Below are 16,348 nucleotides of genomic sequence, written 5' to 3'. Positions count from 1 at the left end.
GGAGAGTGTGGGCGGCGGTGATCACTTAACACCAGGTGACTCGTACGCTCGTTTGTCCTCCTATTCCATAAAAAAAAACACTCCATCATTCATCATCCTTCCATAATCCGGGGCATATGTAAGTGTCAACTAGCCGCTTGTTGCGTACGCGGCGAAACTGGATATAACCGGTTGACGATCGCACAGACAGTTGACAATCTCAGAGTTAGCGCGACACACGTATTGTTTTATTAATTGCAAGCTTGAATATGTTAACATAGAAAGTGATATTCTAATTTTATTAATATGGTTGTTTAAAATAAAAATGAATCATATTTTAAAAATCCCAAGGAATACAATAGGTAAGTAAGTAAATATTTAATAATATTAATATTTATGTGATCCTTTTGGTTAGGGGAAGAGGGTTGAAAACGGATGTAGTTTTATTTACCGGGTAAAATTTGTTAAATTCGTTAAAAACCTACCTTACCTTTCGAGGAACGTTCGATCGTCCACCATTTTGAATAAACGGCCAGTATGCGCGCGGCATTAAGGCACAACAGACTTCTAAAGTGCGTACGGGTATTTAAAAAAAAACGTCTAATTAATATTTACAGTTATTATTATAAGAAAAAATAATTATGTAATGTTCAATTGATATCATATTTTATATTTTATTTGAAATATATTTAGAGTAAAATTTTTGTCCCTTTGTAAGTCATATGCAAAAACACTATTACTTAGGTTGTGATTTCATTTAAAAGAAAATATGTTACAGTAACAGATAAATAATGTATTCACACATTGTTTTGTGAAAATATATTAATATATACTATAAAAAATTGTTTTGTTAAAATACCCATGAGAAACCCCCATATTTGGGTATCATGGTATTCTTGGGAGTAAAGGTCAGAGATACCAGGGTAATATAAGTAAAGAGTACCTTGTCGGTTCATCTAAAAGTAAGATAGTGGGGTCTGTCAGCAGTTCAGAGGCAATAGTCAACCGTTTTCGTTCTCCTCCAGACAAGCTGCCCGCTTTCGTCTTGAATACTTCACGGATTCCAAGCTGCTTCGAAATATTATCAATCTAAAATATAAAAATATGTTTTTATAATTAGGCGAAGATCTATAGTGTGCTTAGACTTTGCTCAGACTTTACTTACGTAAAACTTAGCTGAGTATAAGCTTAGCATTATCTTTGATTTCTAAAATACAAGTTACTAGTACTAATGTATTCTGTTGCATAATGTATTTTCCAAACTAGTAATATTGGTGCTAATATTACGAGCAAATTATACAAATTACAAATAAATTCCTTGGCTGAATGGGTGAAGCTTATGCCTTTATAAAAAAAATGGCGGCAATTTGAATATTGATATATTGTTGGCGGCAACTAACAAGTCTAAGGCTAATTAGATAATTTATACATCTAGATAGAGTCTCTTGCTATTAGACAACCGATGAAAACAAGTCAGGTTTGATACTTTAGTGTGCAAGACAAGCTACGTCTTACACTCGCGATTTGTATGACACGTTGTATTAGTTTGCGTTCATTGCTCAAAATAGAGGTTACCTGTCAACCTTTTTTTTTCGCCGTTTTCATAGCTGTCACAGTCTGTCAGGACGTATAAATGATCTAAGCCTTTTGCTTTAACCGTTAGCATCTCAATACAATCATATTTCAATATTGTTAAAAATGACGCGAAATCAGCGAAAATTGAAAATGTGTATTTTCTATCAACGAATACTTTAATAATATGGTACCCCTTAGGTACATAGAAATGATTACAAGTTTCTTATAATAATTTGTATTATCAGTTTCATATTGAAACAGAAACTAATAAAATACACTTATTATATTAGTTATTATTACCGATATTTTGCCACTTGTAGTTTATTACTAATACTAATATTAACACCAGGAACAGACATAAACTTATAATGCCCACTACTCGGCTTAGTCGAGTACGTCTTTTGTGGGGCGATGTATATGCTTTAACAAAAAGATCCCAGAAAATGTTCAAAACAAAACTATTACGCTATTCAAAAGAATTGTTAAAAAACGTTTGTGTGGTAAAGGTTACTATAACATAAATGACTTTCTTAATAATACCACTGATTGGGAATGGAGCGACCGCCCTTAGGCTATTAAATAATAAGTTTAATTGTACAATATTACTTTGTAAACATATTTTTTCGATGAAAAAATAGCCCGCTGAGCTTGTTACGCCCGTTCTTCTCAGGTCTGAGGCATTCGTTTTGGAATGGGTGGTAGTTTTTTGACTTTCAATAAGTAATATAAGCAACATAAAAGTACAAGTTACAACCAAAACCACTAATGATATTTGTTTGTACTTTGTTAATTATGCAATAGGCCCCTTAATGATAACATACTGTATATTATAATGTAGAAGATTGCAACTGTTCTTTTTTTTATGGAAAGGGAGGAGAAACTAGCGAACGGGTCAGTGATCACCGCCACCCACAATCTCTTGCAGCATCAGAGGAATCACAGGATCGTTGCCGGCCTTTAATGAAGTTCTACTCGCTTTTTTATGAAGGTACCCATGTCGTATCTTCCCGGAAACACCGCACTAGGAAGTTCATTCTACAGCTTTGTAGTACGTGGAAGAAAGCTCCTTCAAAACCGTTCTGTGGAGGACCGCCACACATCCAGATGGTGGGGATGATATCCGAATTTGTGGCATGTCGTGCAATGGAATTCGGCAGGTGGAATCAGGTGAAACAGCTCTTCGGAACACTCCGTGATAGATGCGGTAGAAGACACACAATGAAGCGACGTCTATACTCAACGCCAAGTGATCCAGCCGTTCACAGAGCGCTTTTCCCCGCAATGTATCGATTGCATAGGAGTAGAAAGTGCAGAGATGATGCATTTCAATATTACATGTTGCATAATTTTTATACTATATGCACAGAGTAGGGACGGATACTTTATACTTATGTATAAGGAACAAAGTAGACACAATCTTTTATTCCAAGTATAACCTAACTATAAAATGAGTTCCCTGTGCGGATTATTCCCTATTTCCAGACATATGTCTACCTTTAAAATAAGCGAGTACAATCACTATAAATGCCGCAATGCTCTTGGGCTATATATACTTACAGGGCGTCCCAAATGGGACATGAAGGGAAAGTACCTTAAATATCGTAGATAGGGTATTTTACTGAAAGAAGACTTTATGTTATTTTTAAAAGTTAGTAATTCTGCATTCAAAGATTTTCTAAAAATTACTAAACTATTCTAAACAACGTAAAATGTTTGAGTCAAATTTCAAGAAAGTTATTTATTTATTTCCGACGACGACGTTCGAAAAGTAGCGATATTATCATTCCATAGATAGCATTGAGGCAAGTAATTTTTAGAAAATATTTGAATGCAGAATTACTAACTTTTAAAAATAACGTAAAGTCTTCTTTTAGTAAAATTCCCTATCTACGATATTTAAGGTACTTTCCCTTCATGACTTCCCATAACTTTGGGACGTCCTGTATATGTATAATTAGTAAAAAAAATGGCTTCTTGGTTTCAATATGTCGAAGTTGAAGAGTTGATAAGGTTCATACTCTACGAGAAAACAGACACACATAATATTATTTGTATTCCGTTGTATATTCTATATAGTAGTACTATGTAGATATACCTATGGGAAAATGATGCCATTAACTCATATGATGAGTATAAAAAGCTCTCTTAATGGCTTTAATTCTTGGTCTTAATATGTTTATTTATTCATTGTGTTTCGTTGTTTGTATTGTATTCTATATTATTTAAGTATCTTTACATGTAAAGCATGCAAGTTGCCTGCAGTCTGGGCGCCGCGGCCGATGACTCCGACATAGTCCGAGAGGCAGATGAAGTTGTCAACGTAACAATATTAAGTACTGTTGATAATACAATAAAAACTCTTCTGTTGAGAATTTCATAAAATCCTTAGATTTTTAGTTGACTTCTACTCCGCGATAGGAATATTCCTACCAAATTTCAAGTCTCTACGCCTAATGGTTCAAGAGATATCGGAGGAAACATAGGTGGACATCTCTTATTATCTCTAGTTCCTTAACTTACTCACATTAAAAAGATGTACTCACGATTTTATTTCTTTCAATTTCGGAAACATTTGGTACTTTGAGCGCAGCAGCGAACTGTAACGTTTCTTTAACAGTAAGTGTGTCTATAAGAGTGGCGTGTTGAGGTACTAAAACCACGCCATGATCCGATCCAATAACACATCCAGATACTCCAACTTTTCTAAAAGAGAAACATTTAAGTTTGATTAACATTAGAGAATGACTTCAATAGAGCTACTGGAAACCCAAGCGCTGGCAGCTAATTCGGCCAACGGATCAGCCTAGGTATCATAATTGGAAATGCTGCCAGTATTCTTGGGACGCTTCCTAGAAGCCCTATTGAGGCGAGAAGATAGTACTTTCTTTGCGACTTTGGGCCCCGCGGGGCAAGTGTATCAACACCAAACGGCACAAAGATGTAAGACTCAGTGGAAACGACATATTTGCGACGTTTGCTGTCTTCGGCAGTTGAAGCAGCAGTCCCAGCACCAACTGACGTAACTTGGACATGAGAGGGAGCCAGAGTGTCGACGCATCCCACACCAGAGCCCTTCCCTGTTCCACCAGGGTCTTTCCTTTTCCGCTTGCCATCGCGGCGGTTAATACCACTTGGCTCTAAAGGAGCGGTATATTAAGAGCGGCAAATGCCCTGCGGATGACTTCATTTAGACAAGACTGATATATAAAAGTTGTCGGTCGGCAAATACTTGGCGCTAAGTAAGTTGTGCCACGTACATGATTGGATAATGCGTGACGATATATACAGATTCTAAATCAGCTTCATCGTAAAAGTAAGGGGTTGCAATTGGACCATGATTCTGAATATATTGGCAATGAAATTACCGAAAAAAAATTGTGGTGCGGATTAATTTTTAGAATAAAAATGCAGTGCAATCCATTTTTTAATCATAACTATGTAAATATATACATTAATGGTCCCTAAAATTATAAAAAACCTAAAAACAGAAATCTATTTCGCCACAACAGCTGACAGTATTATAAACGTTGTACAAGCGTCAATGACCCTGATTACGTATGTACTGTACATTGCATTACAATGCTAGCTAATAAAGTCTACAATTTTGTTTCTGCATCAACAGAAGTTTCTTGCTAATACGCCAAAAACTATGATTCACTTATAAGTAGCTCTACGGAACCCTACCGTATTTGGAGGTTGTATGGCACCCGGTATATATTAAAATGATTTACTAGACAATTGTAGTTTTTCTCAAATCCCAGTAAAGGCTTCACCGGGCTGGTGTGGGTCACTAGCTTAGCTGTTTTAGATAATATTTTACTAAAAAAAAAAAAAAATGAAATAGGCGTTACTTTGTGGAAATCCATAATTATACAAATGATTTAAGTTTTCTTTAGTGTTAATTCCGCCAATATTTGTTTTTAAAACAATTCGACACGTGTTTCACCTCTACACGAGGCATCCTCAGGACTTGTTGTCTCGCCAAAATCTGGCACGAGACTGCAGTAATTGTTTTCAAAACAAATATTGGCGGAATTAACACTAAAGAAAACTTAAATCATTTGTATAATATTTTACTAGTTTATTTTAAGGAATATTCTGAAATTATGGCACAGAACGCAGCAAGTTGGACGAAAACGAACGCAGAATGTTGATACATTCTGAAAATCAGTGGCTCTATGCGATATTTTCTGAACATAGTCATAATCTTGTATCCAACTGAGGGTACGTAATACGACTTTTTAACTACCCGCTGACATCTTATTACTCCGTTCCCGCCACACCGTCTGTCACCCCGTGGGACGGTCGCGTACGTAGTTGTCGGACTATAATAAGTGGAGGTGGCTGGAGGGGACAATCCTGTCATCGAGTACTATGCTTTAAGGTAAGAGTAATCAACATTTAGAAAATTTGTGGCATCTTGAAATATTTTCAGAACATATTCGAGCATAGTCACGTTCAGGCATTGACGTAACACTAGCAGGCGACACCTGCGAGAGGAGACACGTACAGGGACAGCGGCCGGTGTTAAATCGAATTTCGCTTATTCAAAACTCGCTGGCGAAGCGTTGCGTATTGATGTTATTAGCCTCTGATGACATACTAACAACTGTATTGTTACGTAAGGTCGTTATTTCAGCTTGCTGCCTGCCTTGCTCCCTGATGGTGTTCTGAGATGTCTCCAATTTCAACACTACATCTGCCAGGCTTGCCTTGAGGTTTGTGATGTCCTTCAGCAACGTAATGTAAAGGTTACTTGAGCAAGTGCCTTGCCTCGAAAGAATGCACATCGTCGTTGATGATCTCCGCACTCGTGAAATTTGACGCACAGATCTGGATGATACTGATCTCAATTGCATGCTGAAGGAGTGCCAGCAATTCATTAGCTATAAGTTTTTCGCAACTCGTCGGAATATTAGTTTAGTGAGCATGTACATTACCGAACGCGCATGGAACTGAACTGTGATGTGATTATATATATACTAAAGTAAGTGAAACAAAAATGTAGGAAAATCATAACAAAACCCCAAGAGTGAGGGAATACAGTGTAACTAAATAAAGATATTATGAATATTTTAAGCATTCGAAGTTATTTTAGAAAATTTATTCAAATTTACCAGTAAAGCTGGGTTTTCGATGAAAGGAACATCCAGAAATCATCGTCCGTTGACATGACGCATGGATGTTTGTACCATCGCTTCCCCCCCACATACTTTAGGAAAGGTAAACCACCCCACCACGAAACTTATCATTAAAACGTAATATTTCCGTGGTGGTGAATAGCCTAGTAAATTTACATCTTTGACATTCATAAGTGTCATTTTTTGACCTTCAAAAAATATCTGTTAGTATAATATAATATCTGTTAGTATATATATATATATATATATATATATATATATATATATATATATATATATTGTTCTTGATGCCTTATACAAATTTACAGCGTCAGTCAAAAGCAGAAACAAAGAGGCACCTTTAATTTATTGAATTCCTTTGGATGGCTCACTGGGAAACCCTGTGCAGAGCCAAATACCGTCTGCTATGTAATTTTATTTAATGTTGATGAATGGAATAGAACTAAAACTAACAATATTTATCTGACTTTGACTTTAATAAGGAACTTTATAAAATTAAATGGTAATAGATCATTATTTGCATAAATAACAATTATCGTATTCAAGACGCATGAACAGGAAGGATCGCAGGAACTTGCGGTGTGAATTTCTGCGATACGATTTTGTGCGGCAAACCGTTTGGTAGGGCAACCATACCTTCAAGTGTAGTCAGCCGTATTGGACGTGTTTTTAGTTCGCAGATATTTGCGATGCGATGCGAGTTCGCAGTTTTGTGTGGGAGCCCTTATACTTGCAAAGCATCGATATGTTATATTATCCCCATGCACATACTCATATACATATCACATACAGTGTAATTTTATCGGCACCTAAGCGTCTTATCTTAAAGACATAATTATTACGTACCTCCTTCCGGCTAATATGTTAAGTAGAGAAGTCTTTCCAGCTCCTGATGGTCCAAGAATAAAGGTTAACCTGCCAGGTCGAAGTGCACCGCACGCCCCATACAGAATATCTTTTTTCTTTCTGTCTCTTTTTTGTTTGAAGCCGATCTTACCTGCTAAAGAAAGAGACACGCTAAATTAATTTTTAATTTATACACCGTTATTTATCTGTTATACAACATAGAGTCCGACCTTTTTGGTAAAAATTTGTTTTTTTTAAGGAAAGGGAGGACAAACAAGTGTACGGGTTACCTGGTGTTAAGTGATCAGCGTCACCCACATTCTCTTGCAAAACCAGAGGAATCACAGGAGCGTTTCTGGCCTTTGAGGAAGTTGTACGCGCCTTTTTTTGAAGGTACCAATGTCGTATCGTCTCGGAAACACCACACAGGGTAGCTCATTTCACAGCTTTGTAGTATGCGGAAGAAAGTTCTTTTAAAACCCCACTGTGGAGGACTGCCACACATCCAGATGGTGGGTATAATATCCTAATATCTGGCGCGGCGTTGGAGGTGGTATTTGGTGGAAGAAATCAGGTGAAACAGCTCTTAGGAACACTTCCCGTGATAAATGCGGTAGAAGACACACAATGAAGCGACGTCTGTACGCAACGCCGAGTGATCCAGCCGTTTAGAGCTGCTCTGCGTTGCACGCGGTCAAATGAATCGAGCTGATATTGGGCAGCGTCAGACCAGAGCTGACAGCGATACTCCATATGTGGCTGGACCTGCGCTTTGTAGAGCGCTTGAATGTAGGGCTTGCAGTATTGCCGTGCTCTATTTATGACGCCCAGCTTCTTCGAAGCCAATTTGGCTTTGTCCAAATGACCGCGGAATCGGCAATCGCTCTAGATTGAGAGACCCAGTATTCCGATACTAGATGAGGCTTTAGGTAGGTAGTCTAGATGTTGTCGAAGAGCGGTGATGAAGAAATGGGTATTTATCGTATCTTTAGTGGTAAACGCGCAATCTTGAGTCTACTTGTTTATATATATGTATAAAAGATGAAGAATGAGGTAGCTTTCAGGGCAGACGTTTTGTTTATGATGCAAAAAACAGAACATACTTGCTGAAACGGTAAATAACAAACAAATCCTATCGTTTCCTACACATGCTTACAAATGATGTAGCATCTATTACTATTCGACATCATTTGAGCATAATCCTTACCGACATAATTAAAGGGCGCTTTTATTTAATTGCGTCATTCTGCAACTAAGCGATAAAGTTAAAATTAAGTGCGATAACTCTAACAAGCGATACGTTGATTAGGATTAGTGTTATTGGTACTTATAAAGTATATTACGCACTGCTGCTACTTGTAAAAAACATTTGTGGAATTAAACTGTGTTAACGAACCCTGTATTCCTGAGACGTTACGTATTTTTTTATAGGACGACGGCAGCCGGTAATTGATTCCGCAGTGGCTGAGCGAGGCAAGAAATTCTTACATTTGCATTCTTGCAAAACGCTCGGTTGTGGCATATGACTATTAAAGCACTGTTAGTGATTTAAGTTTTTTTTTTTTTTTTTTTTTTTATTATAATAAGGGACGAGACGAGTAGGACTTTCAGCTGATGGTAATTGGTACGCACTGCCCATTACAATGCAGTGCCGCTCAGGATTCTTGAAAAACTCAAAAATTCTGAGCGGCACCACAATTGCGCTCGTCACCTTGAGACTAAGATGTTAAGTCTTCTCATTTGCCCAGTAATTTCACTAGCTACGGCGCCCTTCAGACCGAAACACAGTAATGCTTACACATTACTGCTTCACGGCAGAAATAGGCGCCGTTGTGGTACCCATAATCTAGCCGGCATCCGGTGCAAAGGAGCCTCCCACTGGTAAATTTATCGTATTATAGAGTAATGTTGATAGCATTTTTATTTGTATTAAAACCACATTAAATGAAATAATTATCAGATATCTAATGACGTGCTCTCGACATTATCGTATGCTAGTGATTCGGAATAATTTTTATAACAACTCATACTAGCACATACTTTATACAAGATAAATTATACAAATGACTGAAGTTTTCTTTAGTGTTAATTCCGCCAATATTTGTTTTTAAACAATTCGACACGTGTTTCGCCTCTACACGAGGCATCCTCAGGACGTGTTGGCTCGCCAAAATCTGGCACGAGACTCGTGAATATTGGCGGAATTAACACTAAAGAAAACTTATATCATTAGTATAATTATGGATTTCCGTAAAGTAACGCCTACTTCAATAAAAAAAAAGATAAATTATGTTTAACGTTATAAACATGCCCATGAATAAACTATAACTACATTAATTAATAACTTATTATGTATTTTAGAATTATTACTTAACACTGTGATAAACGAACGTCTGTAGATATAGAATAACTATGTGTTCATGCCCGTTGTTATGTTACTGAAGAATTACGTTATTCAAAAGAATTGTTAAAAAACGTTTGTGTGGTAAAGGTTACTATAACATAAATGACTTTCTTAATTAAACCACTGATTGGGAATGGAGTGACCGCCATCAGACTATGAAATAATAAGTTTAATTGTACAATATTACTTTGTAAACATATTTATTCGATGAAAAAAAAAGCCCGCCGAACTGGTTGCGCCCATTCTTCTCAGGTCTGAGGCATTCATTTTGGAATGGGTTTGGAATGGGTAGTTTTTTGACTTTCAATAAGTGATGTCACATCCTATTTTGAATAAAAATATTTGAATTTGAATTATGTCGTAGTTAAGTTTGTATAATATCCTTGAAATCAAACCTTTTAATGTGCAAACTATACTTAGCTGACATGTAGATTTCTAATAAGTTGAGCACCTTTTTCGGATGATTGTCCGTTTAAAGCCATACCATATAATACATAAAAATAAATAGAATCTATTCAATCAAAATGATTCCAATACTATGACTATATAAAATTGATACTATCATTACGTGGAAGCGTTCCAAGAATACTGGCAGCATTTCCGCGTTGGATAGCAAGGCTGATCCGTTGACCGTATTGGGTTTCCAGTAGTCTTATTGAGGCGCGAAGATAGTACTTTGTACATTCTCCGCGCCTCTGGGATATGGGTCCCATGGGACATGGGCCAATTGTCTGGACACCAAATGGCACAAAGATCTAAGACTCATTGAGACCGACATACTTGCGACGCTTACTGTCTTCGGCAGTCGAAGCAGCAGCCCCGGCACCAACTGACGTAACTTGGATAAATACACATAAATAAATCAAAAATAGATTTCTGACTTAATTATTTGTAGAAGGCATAAAAACTTGATACAAACCTAGGTAACAAACAGATTTACCTTTATCTTTTGATTTATCTTTATGTATTTAAGAGCTTTTATATCTATGTACATGTCAGCAATTCTAATCTGAGTACATTAAAACTCAAACAAAAAGAAAAGCAAATTTCAAATTCAGTCTTTAACACATAAGATTTATGGATTCAAACAGACTTTTGGCATCCTTAGATGCAGAACACTAATAAAACTTACCTGTATTTAATTCACTCATAAATTTTTTTTATTTACCTAACGAGTTAATTTATATCTAAGTTGTCTTTATCGAATACCTTTGACTTTACTGTCAAGACATTTTCATTCAAGTTGGGCGAGTTTGAGAGAGACTTACTCTAGATATATACTTATTTAACTTTTTATAAACTGATTGGAACTCCTTTATTACGTGCCGGAAGCCCAATTATCCTGTGCTACTGAAAAAGTCTTGATTTCCATCCCCTATTCAACTTATACAGTTTTTACTTGCGCGGTGCGCCCCCTATCCAACATCTACAGATAAATTTATCTCAGGCTATTAAATAATGACAAACACACGCATTGTATAGATGGACCCAATTAAAGGTCCGATTCAAACCCACATGCACACACCCACTCACTCACACACACACACACACACAAATAATATTGTAAATTGTAAAATTTGGTTTTTAATCATTTCTGTTTATTGCTATATTGTTTACTAAATAAAATGTATCTGCTAAGGAAGCTGCGAGATATTCCCAATACAAGTGTCCTAAGCTAACTCACTGGGAAGTCTCAACCACTAAAAAATGTATATGTAATCTATGAAATAAACGAGATTTATTTATTATTATTTATTAAATTATAAGTTTTATTGTACGATATTACATTATAATCATATTTTTATGAAAATCAAAGAAGCCCTCTGAGTTTCTGGCGTCCGTTCTTCTCAGATGAGAGTCATACTTTTTCGAATGAACGGTAGTTTTTGACTTTTAATGAGTATTATCATATACATATATCCTATTTTATATTTTATTCAAATAAAATATTTCAATTTGAATTATAAAAATAATTTTAAAAATATTTTACCTGCGTATACTCAAAATTAAAATACAAAATGTCTGGATAAGTATATACTTACCCCCTTATTCATAATGGTCCGCTAACTTTAAACAGCCGCTAAGGAGTGTTTTTTCTCATTCTGACTTAGGTCAATAGAAGAAGACAGAGTGAGAATTAGCAATGCTTTAAGTTAGCAGACAGATTATGAATAAGGGGGTTAGTGCCACACTCCGACTGAATGAAGTAAAAAAGGTCATACATGGCTGAATGTGCAATGGCGTCTCTTCACAATCGGCGATTAAAGCACTGACCTCTAATATATACCACTGGACTGGCAGCTGTCAAAGTGCTTTTGAGGATGTTTGATATCTGCGGTACTAAAACTATTGAAAACAACCTCAGCAAACTATATATAATAGATGGTGGGAAACTATTTACAAAAATAATTGTGTACTTTATTACGTTGATACTTGAAGTATAAATAAATAACACGGAAAATGAACAAAATTATTTCAAAATGCTAAAATACTTCAAAGTATTGTACGTTCATTCGAAGCTATTTGTATAATAGTCAAAATTTGTTCTCTGGACGTTCGCACGTCGCGCTACAAAAAGGCATAAAATTTGCTGTCAAACATATGGAAAAGCCTGTCCAGTACTATTTATATAGGTCAGTGGATTAAAGACACGCGAGCACGATTGTTTTGAGGGCTTATTCGCTTCTAGTCGCCGATCATCGGTGGTTTGTCGGTTTTTCGGGCACCGATCAAAGGGATTTCGTGTGTAATTACGTGCGCGTATCCTCACGATCGTCGGTCATTCATCGCCCTGTACTTTCCCCGGGGCGTAAAAAGAATAGGGGAGTCCCAGGCCCATGGGTGTCGTAAGAGGCGACTAAGGGCTTTTTAGAAGTGGGAGAGTAGCGCTGCCGTCTTACGACGTCAGCATAATCGGGCCAGACTCGTCCGGGTTAATTACCACACTCGCACAGAATACCGGCGTGAAGTAGCGGCCTAGTGCCGCTATGTTCGCATAGGTTAGCGTCGAGGACCGGAGGCCATCCCTTCCCTCCCCTCCCCCCAACAAAATATGAGAGCGGTCTTGAAAAATAAATTACCCCAGGAGGGTACCGGCTCTACCAGAGCCGGAGAATCCCTCCCCGAGCACGTCGTATGGGTCCCAAATCGAAATAAAAACTATCCTATCTCTCAAGTTGGACCATACTGCACTCCATGAAGTAATCCCCATTTAAATCCGTTCATTAGCTTAGGAGTCGCGGACAAACAACGTGACATGTAATCTTTATATATATAATTCTTGTGTGCGTGTGTATGTCACTGAACTCCTCCTAGACGGCTGGACCGATTCTAATGAAACTTTCTGTGTGTATTCAGGTGGATTCGAGAATGATTTAGATTCACAATTGAACTACCTCCTAAACGGCTGGACCGATTTTGATGATATTTTTGTGTGTTCCAGTGAATTTGAGATTGGTGTGTGTCTTCAGGTGGATTCGAGAATGGTTTAGATTCACAATTAAACTACCTCCTAAACGGCTGGACCGATTTCGATGATATTTTTGTTTGTTTCAGTGAATTTGAGATTGGTTTAGATTTTCAAATCCGTCCATATAATATAATTCTCTTGCTCATGTGTATGTTAGTGTACACCTTCTAAGGGCTGGACCGATTTTTCAAATTTAAGACGTGTGTAAAGGACAACGTCTGTTGGGTCCACTAGTTTATATTATATTAAGAGATATTAAGATAGGTGCTTTTAATATTAAAAAGACTACAGCCCTAATTCCAGGCGTTGCAACTCTTTACAACTTCTCAATAAAAATAGGTTACAGTAACAATAGATTCGCATTCATTTTCTATCTTGCTGTATATCCGTTACAGATGTTCTTCTCTCCCCCACATATTGTTTGTCTATTCGTTATATATTGTAAGTATATGGTTTGAAGTGTCTTGGTACCTGAATACCTTGTACTTAATAACATAACACGTAGGTCATAACCACGAAGTTCCAAGGATTATAAGATATTGGATTTTGCCCATTATCTTGTCACGACCGCAGCTGTATGAAACGTTAATGTATTTTGTTATTATGAATGAGTTGAAACATTGCACGAATCTCTATTCTTTTACACTTTACTTCTTTATAAATCTTGTCATATGTTATGTGTTTTTTTTTATAGTGATAAACCCTCACTTCTAGGATTAATACACAAATATTGGGATTGAGCAGGTTATCAACTGTAAAGTAGATCCTGTAGATGAAGCCACAACCTGAGAGTTGAACTAAGCAAACAGAATTTTATAACGAGGCGGTACTCGAACGGTTAGCTCAGTTGGTTAGAGCACCGGCACGGAACGCCGGAGGTCGTGGGTTCGAATCCCGCATCGTCCATAAAATTTTGTTTTTCAAATTTTATTGGTGTATAAATCTTGTCATGAGCTATATTCTACTGAAAAAAAGTATTCTAGTGATAGTTTGGAAGATAAGCCCAAACAAAAAGATAGAAAGCGGGTATTGAATAAGAAGATTTATGTAAAATTATTCTTTGTATTCCGACTACAAGAGGTTTTAGGTGCAGAAAAGCAGGGAGAAGAGACCAAATACATCGGGGAACCAGTTGAACCTTGGCACTATGTGTACCTAAACCATTAGGCTCGTTTCGAAAATTCCCGCGATGTTAAATTCTATTGTCTAGTGCAGGGGTGCTCAAGCTTGAACTGCTGGCGATCTACCTCAAAATTGTTAGACTACGATCGATCGGCTCTGAGATGCTTCAAGTATGTGTGATGAATATGCATTTTTTTTGTCAAGGTAAGTGTAGGTCTGCTCTTAAATGTCAACGAAAAATCTCATAATTATTATTAAAAATTTCGAGTTTATTGGTTCTTACAAAACAAACGCGTTCTAAAGTTCTAAGCTTAACTAAAGAGTGACTTTGGATTTTGAAGCGTGACACTGCATGTCCCGAGCATACTTTTTATAAGATGGTACGTAATTAATTTTAGTTTATTATACCGGATTTTTTTCTCGAGATCGACTTAAAAAGCACTCGCGATCGACCTGTCGATCCCGATCGACCGTTTGAGCACCCCTGGTCTAGTGTTTTCTGTACGTCACTATTGAGTACTCAATTTGAAAGTACATAGTTACTTACTGCCGGTATTTGGTGTTATCGACGTTAAAAAGTTTTTTGGGGAAAAGTAAGTATTTTTAATATACTTTGAAGTCTGATAGTTTTAAACGTTTTATACTTTGGTCAGTGGCTCAGGTACATTTAGATGTTGTATGTAGACAAGTCAATTTTTAGGCCTATCAAGATTTTAATACATAATAATCATTTCATTACAAAAGTTTAACTTATTCAGTGATAATGGTGGTTGAACTTGTCAATTTGGACGAAAATGTGGGGGACCCATTTTGCACCGGATGCCGGCTAGATTATGGGTACCACAACGGTGCCTATTTCTGCCGTAAAGCAGTAATGTGTAATCATTATTGTGTTTCGGTCTGAAGGGCGCCGTAACTAGTGAAATTACTTGGTAAATGAGACTTGAGAACTTATGTCTCAAGGTGACGAGCGCAGTTGTAGTGCCGCTCAGAATTTTTGGGTTTTTCAATAATCCTGACCCTCCCTTATTAAAAAAATAGTTCATTAAGATTTGTTTTTTTTTGGAAGCAGGAAGTCAAACTAGCGTACGGGTCACCTGATGTTAAGTGATCACCGTCGTCCACATTCTACTGCGATACTCCATTGAATCACAGGAGCATTTCTACCCATGTCATATCATGCTGGAAACACGGCGCGAAGAAGATTAGTCCATAGATTAATTGTATGGCAGGAAGTTTATATTGAAGTCTGTGGCGTGTCCTACGAAGGTGGAATTCGGGGGCAAGAATCAGGTCAAGCAGTTCTTGAAGACAGATAATATAAGTCCTTTATTTTAGGCTACATTGCCCATAAAATAAATACCTTATAGTCTAACATACATATGATATATAAATTAAATCTCCGTCACATTTTCTCGGGTTCGGTAGCTTCCGGTGGTCGGCGACGTCCGCGATACTTGCGGAACACGACCCCCTTCGGCCACAGCTGCACGTCCAGGAAGGTTGAGATATGTTCTGTCGGGACGCGATGAATGATAATGAAGCGACGCTTCTTCGCAACGCAATGTGATTTAGCTGTTTTGATGGACCACTGACAGTTAGAGCAGCTTTGCATTGCATGCAGTCAAATTGTTCGAGCTAAATATATATTCAGGTGCACCAGACTGGAGATGAGAGCATTACTCCCTATATGTGGACCTGACCCTACGCTTAATGGAGCGCTAGAAGTGGGCCGGCTTGAAGTATTGCCGCGCTCTATTTATGACGCCCAGTTTCTTCGAAGCAGATTTGGCTTTGTCTTCTAGAAGACCG

General features: G+C 37.3%; 1 protein-coding gene across 3 annotated transcripts in view; it reads right to left on the bottom strand.

The window, feature by feature from the left end:
- LOC126965412 (ATP-binding cassette sub-family G member 4-like) overlaps positions 1 to 16,348 on the bottom strand; it is a 53,076-nt gene that overhangs the window by 12,017 nt on the left and 24,711 nt on the right. For 2 of the 3 annotated variants that reach the window (XM_050809013.1, XM_050809012.1), the window contains exons 2-4: positions 7,542 to 7,695; positions 4,098 to 4,257; positions 923 to 1,068 (exon numbers count right to left, since the gene is read on the bottom strand). In XM_050809013.1, the coding sequence (XP_050664970.1) occupies positions 923 to 1,068; positions 4,098 to 4,257; positions 7,542 to 7,695 (460 nt within the window). The remainder of the gene's footprint in view (positions 1 to 922; positions 1,069 to 4,097; positions 4,258 to 7,541; positions 7,696 to 16,348) is intronic. The other variant, XM_050809014.1, reaches the window with a different exon arrangement.

Source organism: Leptidea sinapis, chromosome 7 (genome assembly GCF_905404315.1).
Source record: "Leptidea sinapis chromosome 7, ilLepSina1.1, whole genome shotgun sequence".
NCBI classification, from domain to species: Eukaryota; Metazoa; Arthropoda; class Insecta; order Lepidoptera; family Pieridae; genus Leptidea; species Leptidea sinapis.
The sequence above is the reverse complement of the archived record's forward strand: the minus strand, read 5'-3'. Positions and strand labels throughout refer to the sequence as shown.